The sequence below is a fragment of the Phlebotomus papatasi genome, chromosome 1 (genome assembly GCF_024763615.1).
Source record: "Phlebotomus papatasi isolate M1 chromosome 1, Ppap_2.1, whole genome shotgun sequence".
Classification (NCBI taxonomy): Eukaryota; Metazoa; Arthropoda; class Insecta; order Diptera; family Psychodidae; genus Phlebotomus; species Phlebotomus papatasi.
In genome coordinates, this window is record NC_077222.1 from 16,314,291 (window position 1) to 16,337,923 (window position 23,633).

A 23,633-nucleotide genomic window follows, 5' to 3' on the forward strand; every position below is an offset into this window, starting at 1 on the left:
TCGTTTTAATTAAAATAATTAATTATTGGCTACAGAAACAAGCATGTGGCAAGTTAATTTTTTTATATGGAGCTAATTAAAGCCAATTCCTAAATTGATCTCTGAAATTTAGTATATTTTTCTCTCCATACGGAAAGGTATCTTATAATACGGAAAAACTTCTCTTTTTTTTGTTATATAGTGTAACGGTCATGAGTGCAAAAAACTTCCCATATAAATTTAAATCAAAGTATGAGAAAGTGGCTTCAAATTTCAGGCAACTTGCCATGGGCGTGTACAGAAAGCTTCTCCATGAGCCTACATGAAACTGCCGCTCTCGTACCTTTAGAACTTAAAGCAAAATTGTCAGGACCATCTTAGAATTTTACTAATGATGAATATCTTATTGTAATCACGAAGCTACTAGTAAATTTTATTAGAATTATGTTAATTCGATAGACAACTGCAATGGTCCAGAAATTTACGAAAAAAGGGAACAAGACTTGAGCACTGCTTTAAAGAGTTTTATCCCATCCTTTTCAAAAGAATAAGAATACATATGCAAAAATTGAAACTGGCCCTTCGTTAATTGTCCCACCTTCCACTAATCATAGCTTCAGAAGACATAGGAAAATTGCAAAATTGCATTTTCTTCTGACATTTAAAATTAATATAAGGTTTCTCGAACATAAATTCGTCAAGAAACTTTTGCCCGACATTGTCGGGGGACGTGGGGTACCTTTGAATTGGGGCGGCTTTAAAATTGGGCTTTTCGGGATTTTCTCTCCTATTTTTAAATGAAATTAGATTCAATCATGAAGCAATTGTGAAGCTAAATTACTTTCTGAAAAAGCTCAATTACATTTAAAAATGCAAGAAAAACACCTAATTTAAAAGCTGTCTCAATTCAAAGTTTCCCCACACCCTTCATATTCCATTTACGTTTACATTAAATTTTTTTGTTAAGCACTTACCTGTGAGGGTCCCGATCACGTATAGCTGTGCAGAGAAAATCTCACTGAAAAATTGGCACGATATAAATGAACAGTAAAAGTTGAAATTAAACAGTAATAAAAAAAATTAAATTCAATAAAATTGTCATGAAAATTTTGGCAAAAGGAATAGTTTCGCATTTTACCTGTAACGTCTGTAACCATTTCGGACGTTTTTTATTTAAATTATAGGGAAGACTGGGTCAAAAGTAACATATCGAAAATTTCAAAATTCACGGACGACTATAACTTCGAATAATTCATTTTTTTAATGTGCTTTAAAAAAATTAGATCATTATAATATCATATTTTAATAGCTAGTCCAATGTCTCAAGTTTTCAGAAAAGAACTATGAGCGAAATCCATAAAGAACATAGAAAAAATTGGGTTATTCGAAGCTTGAGCCGTTCGAAGGTAGTGCGCTTTCCCCTATCTTCCAAGATAAAAAAGCGGCTTAAATTTTTTCCGTATAAGGTAAAGTGCCCTCGAGTCGACCGGTTCCTCGAATCGACCGGTGGTCAATATTTGAATGTTTGATAGTCAATTTCTTTAAAATTGTCACTAATTCGTATTTATTTATGGAATACTTGACCTATTAATGTTAGGTCATACGCCAAATATTAGTGCAAATATAAATAAATTGAATAAATAACTCTACCGGTCGAATTAAGGAACCGGTCGACTTGAGGGCACTTTACCTTGCACTGTCTCCATAGACCTTCTTCATTGCCGTAAGTTCCTTAGAATTCGAACAAGGAATTTAGAAAATAAAAAAAAAATTAAATTTTTGGACCTGTTTTTTTTTTTAATATTTTCCTTACAGCAGATATCGATTTTTAACTATTTATTCAAATGATTTGGATTCTTTGATTACGTCGCCATTATCTGTTTTAGCATTTTTAAAAAGATTCTTATCTCCAGAAATCCTTTTATTAAAAATGATTACTTGGGATAAAAAGTAACAAAAGGTATGGGGCAAAAAGTAACAAAAACCGAAGGAATTTCTGATGTCTCACGGCGAAAAGAAACGTCATTGCCATATGTCTCTGTTTGTTGTTTGTATAAAATGATGGTGATAAAGATCCGAATAAAATTAAATAATACGCACAGACCAATGTAAACTCTGTAGGATAAAAATTCTACAGCGATTTACTGAATCTAAGATATTTAGTGTAAAAGGAACACAAAACGCTTTTTCTATTATTTTTTTGTTTTTTTTCTGCACTTAAGTGACATTTTCTCGAGAACTCTTCGGCAGAACGGTTTAATAGAATTTTCTTCTGTCAGAAATAGCCTTTGGAAAATAACTTGAAAAGCGCTTTTCTCGCTCTGATATAGAAAATGCTGTTCGATGAAAATATGTCATCTAGGTGTTTTCAAGGATGTTTTTTAAATTTACGCGAGTCCGTAATAAAGCGAATCAAAATGTGATAATTTTACCCAATGCCTGATACTATTTATTCCAGCATTTTTGAGAATGATCACAATATTTCCTTTTAGAAAATGGCTCAATAAATGTTTTTTTTTTTACAAATTAGGGGAATATAACTTTCACAAAGTTTAGGCCTGAGCTAAAATAAAAGCCGAAGAGAATTTGGTGGTGCCTGTTGAGATTCTTCGAAGTACCGTGAAAATTCACGTGGAAAAAAATGAGAGGTTTTTTAATGTTAAAATAGCTTAATACCTTGGAGTTAAGTCATTTTCACAAGAAAATCCTTTTTATAATTTAGTTGAATACAGCTATTTGGGTTAATTGTATATACTTGTCGATATTACAACAAGAACATTGGGATGAAATTTTGAGCTGGAAGACTCATATTCTTTTGAGCTGTCCCAAAATTCAGGATAGGTTTGAGAAAAATACTTTTGTACAACACTATTTTGGTTAATAAGGAATGCAAAAGTACTTATTACAAGAAGGGACACGCCCTGATAATAAGGATAAAATAGAGAAGAAAATATTTTGTCGCATTTTAGAGATTTTTCGCAAACGCAGCGCCGCGGGACGTTTGTCAAGTGAATTATTTGTGTCTCTATCTCTCTCTCACAGTTGAATTGCGCGCGATTTAAGAACTTTCCATCTGAAGTGATATTTGCATTTAATTTCTTTGTGTTTCTACAAGATTCAAGTAAAAGGACGTATAGTGAACAGCTATCCGTCTTCCGACGAAGATATCAAGAAGACTATTTCTTTTTATGTGAGTTTTTCTTTCTATTATGTCTTTTAATAAAAATAATATCTGTTTTGTGATTTATTTCCCCAGTCTCCCCTACCTGTTTTGTAGTATAAATTTAAGTTTTTAATTGACCAAAATTTAATTATTCACAATTTTGTTATTTTTACTGTTCATTAACTTTTTGACGTGATATTTAAATACTGCTTATAGGAAGGAATTTTAAGATTCAAAACAAATTAGGACAAATAATTTGAATACATTTTTGTACCATTACTGATACTACCAATTTTATTCTATGAGGACACCTCCGGTAATCGCCAGTGGAAAATTTGATTCACCTCAAGAAGAATATCAAATTTTCTGTCTTGCCCAGAGCTTTCGGTCCTGATGTGGACCTTCTTCAGTGGCTACAGAAAGGTTTTCATTTATTTTCAAGAATATTCTCATACAACTCAAATTCTCATATTAACTTTTAAAAGGATTTTTTAATGCTTCTGCAACTTTATTTACCATAAATAAGTTAAATATATAGAAAAATCCAATTTCGCGATTAATTGCAATAGTTGTAATCGAATGTGAGCATAATACATCGATGGCTGTTTCAGGAAAAATGCCAATATTTAATTGCGAAAATTGAGGAAAATATGCTTTTTTCAAAAGAAAAAACATATTTTTCATAAATAATGAATAATTTTATAACCCCCGATTGAATATTTCCTCAGAATAATTTTTTTTTTCTCTAGAAAACAATAACGAAATTCACTAAAAAATGCAAAATTTTTGGTCAGGAGTATGTTTAATACTCCTATTTGACCATTCTCTATAGACAGCATACCGCAGCATAAATCCTATAACAATATAGGTAATAAAAATCGCGATTATGATATCCCCCAAGTTGTTAAATAATTTCAGGAGAAATTCCAAGTTCATTTTGAGAGAAAAAGAAAAAATGAAAGAGAAAATCGGGTAAATGGTTTCCAGCGCCATCTACCGGCAGTGTTTAGTTCTCCCATCATCCGCTGCGAGCGCTAAACAGTGCCATTTTCATGTATTTGCTCAGCACTTTTTGTTCGAGAGCTGCTGACTGGCCAGCAGACCGATTCAGCAAAAAATGCTGAAAATGCTATTTTTTCTGCTAACTGTGCTCGCTGGGAAGGTACTTCTGTGAGCTTTTAAACTTTAATTTACGATTAAAGCTGTAATCTTTCTTTTGCTTTTCTTGCTATTTATTTTAAACTTCCTTCTTTTCAAAGTGTCAAAATATCTTGTATTCACCTTTTCAAAGATTCTACCATAAAATATTAATACTGTCACGATTTTTTTTCCATAAGAGATATTTTTAGGCAATTGTAGAAGATGTTTTCTGTGAAGTCAACCAGTCATATTTGGTGAAAGACATTCAATTGATGAAACGAGACACGTGCGAACAAAAATTCTTCTAAATCATCATGATGTTCAGGAAAAAGGGAGTCTCAAATATTATTTATTTCAATGATGCTCAAGGTGAGGGCGGGAAAAAAAGGTGTGTGAATTTTCATGGTAGCGTATATGAAGGCTGTAATGAGGATTTTCACTTTGTTAACTTGCAATAATGTGCCCCTTTGGCATTTGCCAAGTGCTTAAGGATGTAGAGAGAGAGGTGCAATATTAAGGATGTTGGTGGCAAAAGATGCTGAAAAATACGTAATCCTATGTCCCATTAGGATGAAGTGAAGGAGGAAGGGGATGGGCTTCAAGTGAATCATCAAATGAAGCACTCTCGTAAATGAGATGCATATACCTTTTCATTCACATGCTGGTACATCATTATAGACAGACGATGCGTTTTTTATGCTCTGAATGAGCTTTTATGATGTTGCAAAAAGGAAGCTCGCTTGGGGAAAAAAAAAACAAGGAGCAAAAAGTTATGATGGGAAAATTGCAAAAGAATATCGGATTTTTCTGATGGAATTTCAATGGGCGATACTAATTTTTTATTCAGCTTTATAATTTTGTACATATTTTATTTTTTTGGGATAGAAATAGAATATGATTGAAAAGGTAAATGTACTCACGTACGAGCCCAGTTTTTTTTCTCCTAGTAGCTGTCCAACTGCCAAAGGGACCAAAAAAAACACAAACTTGGTGTAATTTTTCAAAATTTATTGTGTCACGATTTTCTTCTACATTTTTCTCTCACATATTTCCCATTCTCTATACACACTTAAGTCTTTTTTTTTATTTCCTTATCTTACATTTCTATATACACTGGGGGATGTTTTTTTTTATGTCAATATCGGAGCTCTGTTAATTGTTATTATGCTTCTTTCTGTAAAGTCACTACTGTACATTTTATCATGGAATATTTCCTCACTAAATACCTTTTAAAGCAGCTTAATTGTTTTACAATCTCATTAAGTTCCTCTGCGTAATGAATTTTCCTATCTGAGAGCTTTTTTCGCAACAAACCTCTTCCTCATGCTCCTTGAATCACACTTTGGGACTTTTTTTCAGTACAGCTCCTTCTCAGAAAATTATCCGCAAATTTTGCACTTCAAAGTATTATTCATAATTAACGAAATGAAATTTATTCATGAACTATTGCATTTTAAATTTAATCAAAGATTAAAAAAATATATACACATAACAAATAATTATGATGCGTATAATTATCTGAGCAAGAACTGTAGGTTACTTAACCTTTCTCTGCTCATCCAGGAAAAAAAAAAGGAATTCTCTCTATAAAATGTAAAATAAATTATTTCCCTGGTATATTTTTTTTCATCCAACAAGACTCAGCTGTAAGTGAGGTCTTTTGCCCTAAAATGTTTTGTGGTGAAACATGGGGAAAAAAAAACTTGAAATTTCCGCCGAAAAGGTGAAATATGAAGAAATGCGTGGTGGGCGTTTTTAAATGGGAGGTAGGGTGGATTTATGAAAACATTAACACAACCACCAGAAAACAAACAACTGTCCGGAATATAAAACACTTGTAACATCCACCTAGAAGGATGGCACTTCCGGTGAGTGCTGAGTTGTCCGGATCACTGCCCTTGCCACTTCCGCTTCCGCTCCGTTGATCCATCGTAGGGCTAACTTTCTCACCGAAAGACCATGGATTATCCTGTATCAACTCCAAGTCCACGGCAGCTGCACCGCGGTATCTGATTGGGTAGGGAGGGAAAGAAAAAAAAATTTGCATGAGTGGAGTTTTTCCTAAAAGGGATGATTTCTGATTTCCACTAATAAGTCCTTACAATGTGTATATGTTGGTTTCGCAGCGCACGATGAGGTGCCTTGTGTAGGGGGATACTAGATTGTAGTTGATGTGAATGACTAGCTCTGACCAGGCTTCGCGTGCCTCCCACGATTGACCACCGTTGACGCTGTGGAAGCCCGTATGAGTGGACTACGAAAGACAGAGTTGTAAATATTTGTAATTATAACGATTTTATAGATATCCTTATTATCAATCAATGAAATTTACATGTAAACAATTAATTTTGAGTAATATTTCAGAAGGCAGCATTATCGTATTATCTCTCTTAAAATTTTAAAGCGGACTTTTAGTACATGACTATTTTTTTGTACTAAATCATAATCAATTTTTCGTACTGCTGACACCTGTCAAGGCTGTTTTTCTCAGGCCTTGTCGTGTATCAAAACCACTAAGCAGTGTTGTGACACAAACCGAAACAAAAAATATCGATTAACCCATTCAGTCAATGTACCAGAAATACTTGAGATAGAATGTTCGTATTTTGGGATTAGTTTCCTACAGATTAATAGATGAAGTTTTTGAAAAGAAAAAAAATTTATCCATCATGGGGGCGCGGGGAGCCGCCCTCAAACACGCGTCTTAACGGTCACTGAATTTAAATTCTGTACATTAATTCATTACAAACTCTATCGATTTAGATAGAGTAACTATCAAAGAAAACATATTGTCAACCAGAATTCAAATCAGGAAAGAGGATGAAGGCCAATTTTAACAAATTCGACGGGATATCGAATTTTCCGTCCGCCATTTTGAGCAAAATTTTTGCAAGACTTCACGCGAAGCGAGAAAAGAACAACAAAATGTATTCCCATCTCTGTCGGCCTATTTTTTCCAAGTAATTGAAGGACTAAGGTAACTAAAAATCCATTCCCGACATAAATTCGAATATTAATTTCCCTAGAATAAATCATCTAAAATCAGTCAATTTGCGTATGATGTATAATACCATGGTAAGGAACGGGTTAAGTAAAAGCACATGAGAACAAGCATGTACTAAAAATTCTCCAATGAAAGATTTCTCCTTTGCATTTTTGATGGAATATCACTATTAATCATTAAATTCGCTGCAAATTACTTTTTACGTTGATTTCTGGTTAATTACTATATTGAAACCCTATCAACCTCGCTAGCAACAACAGAAGTTTCATGTTTAATATTTAAAAATATGTTTAAAAACCTGGATTAGTTCAATAATTTCAAATAGAGTGCACAGAGCACATCTTTCAAGAATAAAAATGATACAAGAACATCTCGCGCGAGCTAGTATCTCTTTTAACAGACTAATGCTCAACGTCTTTAAAACATGATTAGTTTGCATGGGAGCTACCAGATGAACCAGTCAGAGGGAAAATAAAAAAAAAATTATTTAAAGCTTAAGTCATATGTCAACTTTGAGCCGAATTTCGTTAAGATCGGCCAAGCCGTTTTCAAGTAATAAATTTTCGAAGTTGTGAATTTTCATAAGCATAGGGGAAAGTGCCCATGTTTTACACGGTCCCAAGCTTCATATTGTCTGAATTTCCTCCTATGTTTCTGAATAAATATGACTCGGCAATGTATTTTAAAATTAGGAGACTCTCCCCTAGTTTTCAAAATATGGGTGCGATGGGTCACATTTATTGGAAAACATAGGAAAAATTTGGTCATTCTTAAGCTTGGGACCGTGTAAAGCTTGAGCACTTTCCCCTATCGTTATATTTTCCCAGGGACTGACAGTCCGTTTTGACTTGGGTCTCGGGAAATTTTAAGTTATACACCGATACCTACAAAATGAGCCTAGTCGGCCTAGTCCCGTCTCTGGCGAAAGGTTGGACCAGCTCATATACATTTTATTTATTTTTTTATTTATTTATAAAAATCACTCGAGATCCCCTTACATAGACAGATAGATAGACTACATTTTTGCTCATTGTCCTTTGCAAAGATTTTTTTATGATGACTTATTATTTATTATCGTTTTTATGTTTGTCTCGCGATATTACAACTAAATGTATCCAGCAAGATTTGAAAACAAATTCAACTAAAAGTCATTACAAGTACAGCACATAATAATTCTGAATAAGAAATTGAATTTTTCACGATCTCTAATTCCTATATCGTGAAGTACATCGCCTTCAATTTTTTCTACTTAAAAGCTCTATTCTAAAGCTACTAAATGTGCTGTATAAGGATTTTTTGAGAATAGCATTAATATTTTTTGGAGCCTGCTTAAAAAAGAATGCATTAGGTCACTTTTACTGGTACTATCAAAACGCTACTTTTTGATATTAAATTTTATTTTACGCATAACTTACGTAAATCAGGTAGGGAATTCTTTAACAGTATGACAATGTCATATGACAAATTTAATTTTTTTATGTGGTAAATTCGGTAGAACTAATTAAAGATCCGACTTATATCGGTTACATAGAGTTTCACAGAGTTGCTTTACAATTACCATTACATGCTCACTGGGCTTTAATGTTGTTCTACTCGAATATTTATTTTGAAAATTTGTCATATGACATTGTCATACTGTTACAGAATACCCCTGCACTCTGCAGGTTGTAATATAATCGGTTTAAATAAACTTCACAATTCACAAGTTAAAAAATATGAAATGGAAACTTTAAATTATTCAAAAATTCTAATTCTTCTTCTTTCGGTTGGGAATTTTTGATATTTTTTATCTAACAAGTTTTTTTTCTTAAAATTTTCGTTTGTATCAGGTTTCAGCGCATCCCCTTAGCAAAATCTTAAGTTTTATTCTAAGATTTTTGCTGAATATGTTTTTTTTTCAAAGATCTTGTGTATAATCCCTTAAATGTAAAATTGATTGCTTGGGGTATTAACAAATATTTTAGTTTTATTTATTATTCTCTTAATTCTTTACATTAAATTAAAATGTAACGTTAAAATTAATATGGAAAATCACTTCTTTGGCGTCTACACACTAGTAGAAATTTCTTTAAAAAATGCCTTTTCAAAGAAAATTATCCCTGTCCTTATAGGCAGTAACGTCAGAATTTTCTTTAAAAAAGCATTTTTTTTAAAAAAAATTTCTACTAGTGTGTAGACGCCAAGCCTTTTAGCGATCTGCAGATTGAAAGTTTAGCTCAGTTATGCCGAAAATAGACACAGGCTGATCTTGGAGAATACTCAGCTCGAAAAATTTGGCGGTAAAGGATCAGCCCAAACTATCATACACTGAGGATTTAGGATTAAGGATTAACGTTTTCAGCGTAAATTTCTGTTAAATGTGCACACTTTGATTGCTGAAATACTTCTTAAGTGCAATATCAATGGATTTTGCATATAGATAGGAGCACTCTGACCATCCAATTATTCTAATTTTAATGCATTTTAAGTTTTTGCGACATTGCATACCATTACTCTCCATGTTTTTTCACCCAATTGAAATATCGAAAAGCACCCAAAAACTCCCAAAGTGAAGTTTTTCATTTTCAGCACTGGCGCTGCTGTCGCCTAATCTTCGTAATTTCACTAGACCTCACGAATTTAGAAGATCAGCCTGATCCTCCAAATTATGGGCTGATCCGTAAGTGTATCGACACCAATCCTCATTTTTCGGGCTGATCCCTAAGCCGATCCCTGTGTCTATTTTGGGCTTTACCGAAGGTCCCAAAATCCTAAAGCCCATATTACATCAGAGATTTAACTAAATTTGCAGAGATTTTACATTTCGAAATACTATTTAAATAAATTAAATATGAAGTATTTGAAGAAGCAAATACTACTTTATACTAATTTCAGTCATATGTAGTAAATACCATTTTTTGTGCAATTTGTACATTTTAAACGATATAAACTATGTGATCAGATCAAAACTCAAAAACTAAAGACATTTCTAGCCAGATTTTTTTGTTGGCTCACAATTAAATATCAGTAATCTATTTGGTTCTCAACTAATTTTTCGTTTATACGCTAAACTTCGATTAAATGTGGAATTTATGCTCATTTAAATCATTAATAATGTAGCAACATTAATTGTTTAATAACAGGTTAGCAATCCAAGGAAATTTTTTATTAGGGTATTATGGGCTGGATGGATCGGTTGGATCAGAAATTGTGGCAGGGGAAAGTGGTCTGCCTTTGAATGCGACAGAATTTGAATGTTTCCATTTTTCTTTTATTTCTCAAAGCAAAAATTCTATTTCATGAACTATGGTTAATACTATTAACTATTTTCTATTAACTTCGATTAACAAAATGGAATTTTAGCTTTGGGAAATATGAGAAAAATTGGAACATTCAATGGCTGCCGCATTCAAAGGCAGGCCACTTTCCCCTACTTGCATTTTCTTTGTGTATGCATATATTGTAAATGATGCACCGCTGCGTGTCGTTTGCAAAGATTGCAAATACAAAGCAAATGCAATTAGCATAGTTGCTGATGAATTCGACGATATGCAAGAACTTGCAACTGAAGATAGGCAATATCCAAAATAAAACAAATGCAATTGTAATATTAATCTTAGATCTGCCTTGGCAACTCTGTTGCGGTATTTCTGTCTTTGCTATCAATGATTGTCGACAGGAGTCAATCAATGGGAAGAATAGTGTGTGGATGAAAAGAATGTTGTCTCACCGAATAAGGTATGGCATTGATGCTCCATGTGAAATTGACAGGCGGATATGATGGACTGGACGTGCAAATCATCTTTAGGCTCTCATCCATCCGCACCAGGATCTTGTTGTTGAACACACGCAAACTATTCACTGTCATTGAGGGCTGTGCTTCCGGTAGAACAGCCACAAGCATCGTGGCCTGAGCCACTTCGGTGTGAAAGGATGGTGCATCTGCTGACACTTCACACTGATACGTGCCCGTTTGGTTTCTCGTCACGGCTCTCAGTGTCACGATATTGGCGTTAGACTTGTTAATCTGAGGATGAGAGTTTGGTGTTAGCAGGAAGAGGCGTATGGTTTTTGAAGGAAGAAGAGAGAGAGAGAGAGAGAGAAATTGGTTTCATGAATGTAATTTGAGTGCTTGAGACTGGATGAGGACAAATTGGCCACAATATGAGCTATCCTTGTGGATGCATTGCTCTCGAGCAACAACATCAAAGAACCTCTCCCCTCAAATCGATCGCCCAGTGAATTCATGCAAGATTCCAGACTCCTCTGGTATGCACTTAATTAATAAGATAAATTCTGCACAAGCTCTGGAGGTTAATGTCCAATATGCGCATCTGTTGAACGTCACTCAAAGGAAACCCTGGGAGCTTTGGTCTTTTAAATGCCAACGGACCAAGATAATTAATCAGTGGATAAAAACTTCTGATATTATTTTTGCATAAAATTAATCAGCACAGTTAAAAGTTGACACATCCTGAAAGGCATTTAAGGCCACACCCTTTCAGGAGTCATCACTAAGCTAAACTTTCGAGCACTTTACTGCCAAATGGAGAGGACAATTAAGAAAATCATCAGCACTATTTCAATCATAAGCTGGACTCGAAGAGTTCTATCAAGTGAAAAATAAGCCACGCCCCTTTAAAAAAACAATTATTGCATTTGCTTTTAGTATTCCGGTAGAATGTTAAATTCTTCATAAAAAATTAGAGATTTAAGGTGTCTACACATTGGGAGCAATTTTCGTCAAAAATTGCGTTTTTGACAGAAATTTGACGTTTCCCCCTACAACGCTGCAGGGAATTTCCTTCAAAAAACAATTTTTGACAAAAATTGCTCCCAATGTGTAGAGGCCATTAAACAGGAGGAGCAAAACACAACAGTGGGCGTGGTTTTCCACGGTTTTTAGTCTATTAATTATTCTATTATTTTTATCTTTCAACAGACTTAGCTTAAATTTATTCAGGACCTCATAAAATCTTCTATTATACGACTTAAGAATATATTTCAAATAAAACACTTCAAGGGGGCGTGGCCTATTTTTTAAAGAGGCGGAGCTTTGCTTGTCCGCTGATTATAATATTTGTCAGATGTTTCCCTTATTTAATTTCATAAAACCCTTTTTTCATCTTTGAAAACGGTCACGTGTAATAGAAGTCGCTTTTTAATGAACAATCCTTCAGATAGAGGCGTGGCTTGAAGTTACACTAAGAAAAAACCTAAAGAGTTAAAACAACTCTATGGCAGAGTTGAATTAACTCTACGAATATCGATGCAATTGTTACTCTTGCTGTGTTATCACACTTGCACATTAAAATTTTAATATGATTCACATTAATTGTCGCTGGTGAGAGTCCAAATGTGTAATTTGTGTGTTTGAATCATTTTATATTTAAAATTTGATCTATTTGTTGATAAAAAGGTAGACTTGGCCCGCAAAATTTGATATAAATTGATTTATAGCATTAATGAGAAAAATTAATGCGATTTTCTCTTTAATTTTTTAATGTGAAAAATATTTATGCTTTAGGTAAATTTAAACTTATTTTTGCATGCCAAGTCCACTTCTTTATCAATAAATAGAAAAACCCCAAATATTAAGTGAATCAAAGACACAAATAACATATTTGGACGCTCACAAGCGACAATTAATGTGAATCACATTAACATTTTAATGTGCAAGTGTGATAACGCCGTTATTCGTTGTAAATTTCAGTAAATAGAGTTGAAACAACTCTTCGTGCGAGTTGAATTAATTCGTCGGATATCGATGTAATTATTACACTTTTTTGTGTAAAATTTCATCTCGACTGAAGTATATGCTTAAGTATTTCCATTTTAAGAATATACTTCAGTCTAGAAGATTTTCGTGTGACAAAGTTCATATGGAACATCAACTAGAAATATGCCTAACAGTGTTTCATGAAGACATGCGCGTGCATTATACGTGATATTTCGCTCGAAACATAGGGAACTTGAGGTCAGGCAAATATTAAAAAAAAGAAAATTATAAAATAAAAAAAAATTAAATTGCAAAACATATTCATTTTGGGATTTGAAAGAGTTATTTTAACTCTAAAAGAGATTTTTTTAACTCTTGAAACGAGTTATTTTAACTCTTAAAACGAGTTATTTTCAGTCTTAAAAAACGTTATTTACACTCTTTTGTCATGTAAATTTTAGGAAAAAAAAGTTAAAACAACTCTTCCGAATATTACACCTAAGTCAAATTAAAATCAACTTTAAAATATAGTTAAATGAAAATCACAACGAAAAAGAGTTAATTTAACATCGATTCGAGCAAATTTACTCGATCATTTTTCTGAGTGTACTTTTTTTGCATGGAACTTATGCAGATAGTGCAAGATGAGATTTGAAGAGAATTTTTAAATCAATTTATTATTTATTATATAGAAGTTCCTATGGAAAAGAAATCCCATAAAAAAGGGCATAATTACTATATATAATTTTCCAATTTGTCCCTTAGATTCCATCTCAATATCCCGACATAAATTTCCACCCCTATTCAGTTTTTTTTCGCAAGGTTGGAAAAAAATGTTGCTCCCTAAATGACTGGCAATAAATTGCAAGTAATTTTTGGTGCCTAATTTGCATAATTAAAATTAGACTCCTTTTTTTCGGGTTAGAATAAGGGTGGAATGTGCTTCGAAGGAATTGTCAACAATAAAAATTATTATTTCAATTTTGAATACAGCGCTTACAGCAAAGCACTATACTTTTTCAAGCTTGTCACAGTTGGAAATTTCCACTGCAAGGGGTGAAAAACTGGTGCAATTGAGACATCTTTCATTCTTGCGCAGCTTCTGGTGGAATGGAGGGCAACCGCCCTTGGGGTGTTTTTCTGGCTAAAAGTATGATAAAGAAGAGCTTGAGATAAAATTAATGGGATGAATTGCAGAGGAATTTTTAGGGGATGTTTCACGAATATTTCAAATGTCTTATTTCGAGGATAAGAATAACAAAAGGCAGAATTTGTGGAAATTGTGGCTTTAAGAAAATCACTTTGAGAGTTGCTATTGGTTGCTATTTGATATAAGCCTTTTGGATTTTTACCAATCAAAACTATTACTGAATTTTTATATTTATTAAGCAACGGGCCAAAATTGAAAAAGTGTGGATCTTGTGGAAACTGTAAGATATCAGCATGTTTTTCTTTTTTGTTTTTGAGCAGGCAACACTCTTATTATTATTTAAATTTTTAAGGACTATTCGCATTGAGTTAAATTATTTATTTCTATAAAATATTTTTATGCTATTGCGTTCTCTGATTGGCTAAAGCTATAATGCTTACAAGGCCTAACCAATCGTATACGGATGGTGCACTAAAATATTTGGATAATGTCCAATACTCGATTTAGTTCATGGAATTAAACTAAGCTGCCAAATTTGTGGAACTTGTGGAACTATAACTTTGGAAACAGTGGAAATTGTCCTAGCAACTGTGGTATTTGGTCTCTATTAGACTTCGTTACTAATATTCATGCATTTCTTCAACACATTTTGAGCTCATATCTTTCCTAAGGCTCTTTGTTTTAATATTCTATTAATTTATTCAAATTGTGGAAACTATTAAACGTGGAAGTTGTGGAACTAAATTTTCAAATTGAGGTTTTGGTAAAAATCTAATCATGTCTTGTGATCATTTATTATTGTAACATCATTCAATTGAATACTGTAAATCATCCACTAAAATAAAATTGTGGAATTTGTGGAATCAATCCTTATAATTTCGAATTGGCCACCAAACATGCAAAGTATCTCTTCGGTTTTGCAGTGAACTGAATTGAATCATTGCAGATTTTTCTTTTTCCCTGCACTCCATATCATAAACACAATTTCTGTTTTTTGCTTTTCCCACATTTTCCACAGAAATCGTTAAAACTAAAAGCTCAACGCATAAAATGCTAACATTGATTGTGGGTTATAGGTGACAAAAAATCCCTGGGGATGCTTGTAAATTAAATTCAATGTAGTAGGTGAATTTCCTCACATTGACTGCAATGTGTGAGTTGCAGTTTTTTTTTCTTCATTCAAATCCAATGTCCACAGAGTTGAGTTAGAGGTAGTTCTAAATATGAATATTCATTGAAATGGATTGTATGGTGTTGCATAGTGAGCTTTCAGAAACTCTCATTCCTTCGCTAGCATAGTGACCAACATTGCGACCACACCATTGCACACAGAATGCAAAGCTGCTAAAACTCTTTCAACATCATCCACTCAAAGTTGAGTGTCTGGCACTCTCATTCTCTAACATTGAGTGCATAGTGTACTTCCTGACCACCCTACTTCTGTAAAAGGGCCCTGTTAGACATTTAGAATGCAACAGCATTTATTAATTTCTGCATTTTGTAATTCTTCCCCTTCTTTATCATCTCGTGCGCTGTTATGCATGATTATAGGCAAAGTATAGAGTAACTCCCATTTACCACATACTGACACTGCAGGACGTTAGCAAACATCATGGGGTTGATAAATAATTGAATATTGTGCATTGTGCACTAAGTAATACAAATATTTTGAAAATTGCTTTTTGTAATACTATCGAATTAGTGAGATGCATAATGCTTCCATGGTAAAGTTCTAGGCGTTAGATATTTAACTTGTCTTGTGGTATATCTTCTCTCTAAATAGCTGGAGAAATGTATGTACATATTGAAGCAAATTCCCTACGTTTGTGCAGGAAAAACTCTTCAATATGGACATAAAGTTCTCTTGTGTGTAGAGGCCATAAGATATAGGCTCTGATACGACTTTGAACAGGTATATATTACAATGTGGTCAAACTCCCGAAAAGACCAAAAAACCCGAAAAGGCCAAAAACCCGAACGACAAAATCTCGAGATGGTAAAATCTGATGCTAAAATTTCGCATGGTTAAAATCTTAATAGGGACGACATTACAAGGAGGGTAAAGTATAGAATAATTTTCCAAAACATAGAAAATTAACCTTTGCCTCCAACAAACCTGGGTGCGATCGATGGGATACCTATCACACTTTTAAGAATTTGTGATTTTGGCTTTTCGGAATTTTGGCTTTCTGCGTTTTTGATTTTGGGTTTCTGGTTTTGACAAATTTTGGCTTTTTGGGATTGTGAATTTAGGCTTTGGATTTGCGGGATTTTAGCTTTCCAAGATTTTGGCTTTAAGGGATTTTGGCTTTTCAGATTTTGGCGTTTAAAATTTTGGCTTTCAGGGCATTTGGACTACTCGCGAGATCTTAGCCATACGGGATTTTGACCCATTCGGGATTTCGATCCAAGGGTTTTTGGCCAACGAAATTTCAACAAATTAGGAATATTCTCTCTTTAAAATTTTGACTTGTCGGGATTTTGATTTTCGGGATTTTAGCTTTTAGGAATTGCGACTTTCGAGATTTTGGCTTTTAAGTTTTTGGGATTTTGGATTTTTTTTTTTAGTATTTTGGGCTTTTTAGGATTTTGGTGTTTGGAAATTTGGTTTTTCGGGATTTTGTCTTTTCGGGATTTTGCCTGTCCGGGATTTCTGTTTTCGAGATTTTGGTTTTCGGTATTATTGTACCCTTCAGTTAATAACAGTACAACGAGAAGGAAGCCCCTTCCCTATATAGTTACGCCCCTTCTTTTTCAATAAAATTTTTAACTCAAAGAATACTTTTTCTTTCCATTCTTATAATATTAGTTATCCAGGTTAATGATCCCATTAAGTGATACTTAAGGAGTTTTATCCATTTGATTCTTTTGGAGAAATTTACATTTAATCATTTACTTCAGGAGTGAAAAAGATGGAGGAATTAACTAAAAATACCCTGCTAAGAAGCAATGATACTTATATTGTTGTCTTGGGGAATGCTCCTATTTCCTACCAATGCTGACTACCCTGTCCATAAATACTCTCTTTGCGAATATTTGCGATATTTTAATAGAAGAATCGACTTTTACAAATATTATAATCATTCAGAAATTTAATTGATATAAATTCTCTCATTCTATCAAATATAACAATTTTATTTTTTCTCTTAAGTTTGAATAAATGTGTACTATATATTCAAACGGATGAACCCTGTAGGACTTAATCCGAAATTGATTGAAATTGAAAATTTTAGTCCTTTTTCCTAAGTAAGTTTTTGATATATCAAAACTTCATAACTCCTAAAGACAATACACCCTGAATATGTTCGTGGGTAGAGTTTTTTTTTTTGAAGGATTGAAATTTAGTAATTTAAGACAGGTTAAAATCAATATTTATTACTACGGGTTTTTTTTTTAAGAAAGAATGCCTTATGTTAGATTTTTGCAAAATATCATGAATGACATTTTGTAATGACGTTATATCATTTACCGAATAGAAAAGCAAGTTATATATGAATTGAGTTTGTTTTTTTTTTAAACTCAAATTCAAAAGTTATATAAAATTTTAGAAAATGTTTGTGAAATTTAGGAAATTCGTTTAATAAATTTATTTCCTAATTTATCTAAAATATTCAATTGTTTTGAAATGATAAACTAAAAATGAAGTTTTGTATAAGGGAAGAGTACCATGGATTGGAATTTTAAGAGATATATATACTCTATTTTAGTTGAAAATATAAGCTCCATTATTTGGTATTTTTGAATATACTAATTGGCATACTAAGAAAAAAAAGGAGGGTGTGATTAACTTTTTTTTCCTCATAACTTCAACACTTTTTAAGTGAAAAAATATATCAACAATTTTTAATGTTAATTTTACACCTTTTTAAGGGTAAAATTAATATAGAAAAGGGTAACTTTAACTCCTTATACACCTAAAAAGGGTAATATTTACACCGATTTTGGATCAATACTGCAGGGTAAAATTAACATTTCCAAAATGTTATTTTAACCTTTTCGGATTTCTCTCACTCAGTGTATATTACTGATCTATTTAACTATTTCACTGAATTTACAATTTTTCTATTTACGGAAATCAATAATAAATAGCATTTTTCTGAGAATAATCGCTAAAAAGCAGCGAATTTATTTTCAAAAATTTATTGTTAAAAATTATTTTGAAAAATCATAGCAATTTGTGAAATAAAAAAAATACATTGAAAATTTTTGAATCTGAAAGGAAGTAATTTTGTGAAAGGTCTGAAAACAGATTATAACCAATACCATTTTATCTTGCCACGTTTTCCAACATATTGTTTTGAGTTAACTGATAAGCAGAACAACCATTTAATACAAGGTACTCTGACAAAGAAAAAGCTAGTCAAAAAAATATAAGGAAGGGTAACACTATCCTTTACAAGTCCGGGCTTTATTTTTACTTCGAGAAACTGACCTAGTATTGGTAACCCACTTGTCTTTTATTAGGTTAAGGTTGCCATATCAAATCCATGCTTAACATTTTACTTAATATTTTTGAACATAAACTTGAACATAAATGAAAATTTTGATCTATTGCATACTTCCCTTAAAATGATTATCTAATACCAAGCGATTTACGCTGACGTTTTCAAAAGAGAATCATATCATAAATTTTCGAAGTATATCTTTATAAGCTCCTCATACAATTCATTTTCATTCAAGATGCAGCAGTTATTCATGCTTTAGGATTGATCCTTAAAATCATTTGCAATTATGTGAGAGTCATGAAAAGTTTTCCATAAGAAAAAGTCTGAGAAAATTATGTCCGAATGACTCTTATGAGATAATAAATTGTTGGTCGTACGATAGATTTTCGCAAGTGAAGTGTTTGGTGTGTAGCCAAAAGATGCAACCATGCACAAAAGCTTCCCCAATGTCTAAAAATTGCATCAGTCATTCTCCCCTTTCTGCAGAAATCGTTCTTTTCATATTCTTTTTTTTCGCCTAGGGTTGGGGTTCTTTTTTTGGGGAATAAAAGTGTGAGAATGGAAAATTCTGTTTGACGCTCATTTGCATTTTTATGGATGAACATTGTATATGGGGACATGTAGAAAAAAGTTTGGGATTTCACTAGTGATATTGCTTGGTACTTATTCACTTGCTTTAGCTATTTATGTGTGTAGAGACTCATTCCAAAATTTTAAAATATGTCTTTCTGTTGGACAAAAAAAATGGTTAAGATTAAATTGAATGAATGGAATTATAGACAACTGCAACCATTCTGTGTGCGGAGTGTCCTTAACCATAAACACTTTTATTTGCGTCTCTAGGATTTTGAAGATTCTCGTTTTTACTTCTCTAGCCAAATTTATGAAAATATAAAACGCAATGAGCATCTAAAGCAGACGCCTTGCGTAAAATTCACCCTCAGAACGAAAAAAAAACTCGAGAAATTCCATTGCTAAAACCCCCAAAAAAAGCTCATAAATGAGAACCTCATCATGGCACATTGGGTGGATTTATTCGGCCGTTTCTTCAGCCCAGCCCTTCAATTTTTCAGAGGTGTGAGCCACTCCGGCGGATTTAACTCTTGATCCCTAAGCTCATAGTTTTTACTCGTCCTGAGTAGTTTCTGCCTGCCATACTTCAGGGGGGAGAAAGCTCATTTATCTCGCGAAATGATGTAATTTAAAGTATAATCTGGCTTTAGTGATAAATCCTCTTAAAAAATTCTTCGGCTCCTAATCTCAACTTTGCGTGCATTTTTACGAGCATCTTCAGAGTGAGTAATTTTATCCAGAGATCCATACACACTGTTTTGTTTCTAAATTGCAAATATTCCTTTTCACCACGCCATCCACGGGAATCCATTTAATCATGCCTCGAGGGTAAAAGAAGTATCCCAGCCTCTCGATGGGCTATGTTTCAAGACGATACACACCAGCTATGAATATTCCACTCCACCCCAACCATGAAATTCGCGCCAAAAAAATACCCTAACCTCAGTGTGAACAACCTCCACCAGCTTGTGCGTGAATTTATGCTCATGTTTTTCATCTCTTATCCCATGATACTCACATTCACCGAGATGCCGGAAATCTCAAAGACACGCGCCGGGGGCTCCTCTTTCGGGACATACCGGTAGAATTCCTCCGAGTCGAGATACCATCGAATTAAGTAGAGTGCATCCTGCGGAGACAATTTATCGGATTACACAACTTACCCACTCAGCACTGCATGATACTCACAGCCTCGAGGTCGTAGTGACAAGATAGGGTCACCGTGTCACCCACTGCGACGGCTTCGGGAACGATGATTTTCACATTTTTGAGGCAAACAGCTGAAAAGAGAACCGTGTTAATGCTATTATTTCATATTTTTCCGGGTGCTTATAAAAAGTGTTAAAGTAAATATTGTCCAAAATTTGCACCACTAGGATTTTAATAATACGGGAAACTGAGGCACCACCGTACACTTTTGAAAAATAGGAATTTTACGGCATTTTCCATGAAAACCATGTAAGTTAGGAAAATATTGCCTACATCATGTTATAGCCTTATGCCCTAGACAGACTACGGCTAAAGCCGAGAGACGAGTTTGTAGGAAACTGATGGGAATGTAACTTAATCATTATTATCATTACAATTACGTTCAATCAACTCTCGGTTTATGCTGTAAATCTGTCCAACACATTAGACATAGGGGACATAGGCTATACACTAAGGCAAAACAAAGGTGCTGTAAAGTTGTGAAATTTTCTGGGAAAAGAAAATTGTGTGACTAGCGCAAGGTGCCCATGCTTTGCACGGTTCCAAGCTTGGTAATGACTTTTCCTACGTTGTTAAATAATTGTGACTCACGCCCAAATATAAAAAAAAAACAGAGGAAAGTGTCTCGTTTTAAAATATATTGCGGAATCACATTTATTTGAAAACAGAGGAAAAATTTTGTCATTATGAAGCTTGGTACTGTTCATCAAAGCATGAGCACTTTCCTCTATACATTTTTGACGTTTCACCAAATATTCGGGGTGCCTTCGAACACTGTTTTGAAAAACAATGTACGATCTCATAAATAGAACTAATGTAGCAATGTTTTGATTAATTTTGACCTTGTCCATGGATTCTAATACATGTCGGTCTCTTTCTCTGAGGTTTATTATCTAATTAAAAAACCTGAATGTTCGAAACTACCCCTTCCCCTGTTTGCTGGTGTCCCAGTTTCCCCTAACATACAACACATTATTTTAATTCGAAAAGTTACGTGTTTGAAAATCATTAGACTTATTGATTTTGATTACACACAGAAACAATTTTTTTCATAAAAACAGTTCTATATGGAAGATGGGGCAGTTCCAGACAGCTAACCTTTATAAATTATTTTTAAGCTAACTGAATTCAAATCAATTGGGCACTTAGGGGAGACCGGGGTACTTTTAACCAGCAAATGAGGCTTTTTTTCGCGCATGATTTGTGAAAAAATGATAAGGTTTGTCTAATATTTTTATGTTTCATAAGTAGCATTGGGTTATTGGCTATATGAAACAGTGTAGTTCAAAGCTCTAAAATCCTTGACTTATTTGACAAATTTCTCATCCGAATGGCAATATTGCATGAAATATCAATAGTACTTTTTCATCTAACAATTATCCATGTATTAGCGAAAAATCATCAATAGTTTTATCTCGCCACGGAAGAGTGACTACATCTGCCCCGAGGGCTGTTTTAGTATTTATCATCTTATATAAAAAAGTAGATAATTATTGTCCAAGTGTAATATATCTCTTAATTAACTTTATTAAACCAGAAACAAAGTAAAACTATGAGATTTTGACTAACAACTTAGAAAACCAAATGCTGGGTCAAAAACTGTAACATCAAAACTGCAATTCTATACCCATTTTATAAAAATGCTTCTAAATTGTAAGATTACAGGATCAGACTTACAAATATTTCTGGGATTATGGAGATGTATTCCTGCTTTTATCAAAAAATACTTTGCTCAATGTACATTTTAAGGGAAACGAGAAAAAAACCACTGTCTACTTCTACCCCTGGCTATAGGTACTCCGGTCTCCCCTAATGCGCCAAGGCCAAGTGGTACAGCATTCGCTCTATGATGGAAGTGTCCCGGTTTCGAATCCCCCTATTAGGTCATTAGGAATTTTTCTGGAATTAAGGTGTTCAAATTGCATCCAGTGAGCTTTACTGCACTTTATTTCACAGGGCGGGATTGACAACCCTATCCCGTATAAGAAACAAAATAATAATTCATGTTCCGTTTTCCCCTAAGGGAAGGCCTAGCCCCTCTATGGAATGTTGTCTTAGCATTATTATTATTTTAACTTTATTATTAATTTTAACTAGTTTCCTATGGTTATTGGCTATTTGAAATTCACGACACATTTCTAGGATAAGGGAAGTGCTACAGAAATCGCTATTGTTTTAAGATAGATGAGTTGTACGTACAATATTCATTGCTTCAATGTAAAAAAAATCGAAAATTATTTGCTGATTTTTAATAAATGCGAAACATAACTCGATAATTCCTACGCTGCAAGTTCTAAATGGTGGTGTACTGATTAAGTTTGGTTTTTTATTTGCTAAATTTAATTTACTAATGACCAAAATGGGTCTTTCTCAATTTTTTCAACCAATATTTCCTTTCAATTTTTCTGGCACACCTTTCAAAAGACACAAGTTTGAGCACTCTGCAAAATGGAGAGGCTCTGGAGTTGATTTTCTTATACGTTTCTATAATGATTTTCCGTCACATAAATTATCCATATCAATTTACCTGAGGATATTAAATTGAGTACTTGGTATTATATTTTCAGGAGTATAGTAGTATTAAAGATTTCATCTTGTTGTGAGCTGAAGGAGTTAAATGCTTAAAATTTACTTTAGGAAGTGATTTCAGGGCCTTAAAGGACATTTAGTTGCGGAATACACGCAAATTCATCGATTTAATTATGCGCTAAATTTGTAGCATAATGAGAATAATTTAATTACTATTGGTATACATCTTGACATTACAATTAAGATATTGACTAAGGTGATTTATGAGAAATTCTTCTTAATTTATAAAGTTAATCGTTAGTTTCGTAGCACTTAACAAGTTCCTTTGTAGATACAGTCGCTATTTAAAATCGGTTTTGCATAAGTTCGAATTTTAACGAACCTTCGGAGAAATCAGGATAAAAGTTTGAACGGAAGAAGGTAAATCATTTGCATTCATCGATTTTTTCAGGCTTAATCTTCAGGAAGTATTTTATAATAATAATGCTGGCACAGCATTCCATAAAGGAACAAGGCCTTCCCACAAGGGGATTTCTAGACATGCATTATTATTTTTTCTTGTACGGGATAAGGTTGCCAGTCCCATGCCCGTGGAATCAAGTGCAGTGAAGCTCACTGGATGCAATCCGAACACCTTTAATGCCAGAAAAATTCCTGGTGACCTAAAGGGGATTCGAACCCGGAACACTTGCATCATGAGCGAGTGCTCTACCACTTGACCCATTGAGTGCCCCAGGAAGTAT

General features: G+C 33.5%; 1 protein-coding gene across 1 annotated transcript in view; it reads right to left on the reverse strand.

Annotated features, from left to right (window-relative positions):
• Positions 1 to 5,269: 5,269 nt before the first annotated feature.
• LOC129798001 (uncharacterized) overlaps positions 5,270 to 23,633 on the reverse strand; it is a 139,035-nt gene continuing 120,671 nt past the window's right edge. Inside the window, exons 3-7 of the mRNA XM_055840930.1 lie at positions 20,341 to 20,432; positions 20,171 to 20,281; positions 10,996 to 11,292; positions 6,385 to 6,536; positions 5,270 to 6,291 (exon numbers count right to left, since the gene is read on the reverse strand). Coding sequence (XP_055696905.1) covers positions 6,060 to 6,291; positions 6,385 to 6,536; positions 10,996 to 11,292; positions 20,171 to 20,281; positions 20,341 to 20,432 — 884 coding nt within the window. The 3' untranslated portion in view covers positions 5,270 to 6,059. The remainder of the gene's footprint in view (positions 6,292 to 6,384; positions 6,537 to 10,995; positions 11,293 to 20,170; positions 20,282 to 20,340; positions 20,433 to 23,633) is intronic.